The 599-nt window shown below is 65.1% G+C and overlaps 1 protein-coding gene across 2 annotated transcripts in view; it reads right to left on the bottom strand.

Annotated features, from left to right (window-relative positions):
• The window catches only part of RPRD1B (regulation of nuclear pre-mRNA domain containing 1B), a 48,852-nt gene extending 48,338 nt beyond the window's left edge, over positions 1-514 (bottom strand). Inside the window, exon 1 of one of the 2 annotated variants that reach the window (XM_090020841.1) lies at positions 159-514. In XM_090020841.1, the coding sequence (XP_089876967.1) occupies positions 159-309 (151 nt within the window). In that variant the 5' untranslated portion in view covers positions 310-514. The remainder of the gene's footprint in view (positions 1-158) is intronic. The other variant, XM_090020840.1, reaches the window with a different exon arrangement.
• Between the last annotated feature and the right edge of the window lie 85 nt (positions 515-599).

The following is a 599-nucleotide window of genomic DNA, read 5'->3' on the forward strand; positions in this document are numbered from 1 at the left end:
AAGGAAGGCCGCGAGGCTCCTCAGGTGTCACTGGGGGGCGGGGATATTGCTCTTAGAACCACTAGACTAAAAAAAAGTTTAAGTGACCCTCACTCATTGCTCCTTCTGCCACCATTGAGGCCAGCCCCGCTCCACCCACCCCCCGCCGCGGGGCCTACCCTTGCGGAGCTCCCGGTGCCACACGGAGACGATGGGCCCCGCGTGCTTGCGGTGGTGGATGAGCCATAGCGACAGCGTTTGCACGCTCTGCTGTGAGTTGCTGAGCTCCGACAGCTTCTTCTCCAGCGCCGACTCGGAGAACGAGGACATAGCGCCGGCGGGGCCGCCCGCGGGGACGGGCCCTCAGCAACAACAACCCGCCACCGCCGCCGCCACAAGATGGCCGCCCGACCTGTCACCCCGCCACGGCGTGTCAAAGGGCACCATGCTACGGGGCGCCAAAAGGGACAAGACCCCCCGGCTACGTCCGCTTCTGGGCCCGGCCGTTGCCGCCCGAATGGGGCGCATGCGCATCCAGGCCTTTTTCTAACCTTCCCTGCGCGCCAAGCGAACGGCGCATGCGGACTAACCTTTGTCCCGGACAGATGAACATGCGCAGT

The sequence above is a fragment of the Crocodylus siamensis genome, chromosome 10 (genome assembly GCF_052110815.1).
Source record: "Crocodylus siamensis isolate JL-2025a chromosome 10, ASM5211081v1, whole genome shotgun sequence".
Classification (NCBI taxonomy): domain Eukaryota; kingdom Metazoa; phylum Chordata; order Crocodylia; family Crocodylidae; genus Crocodylus; species Crocodylus siamensis.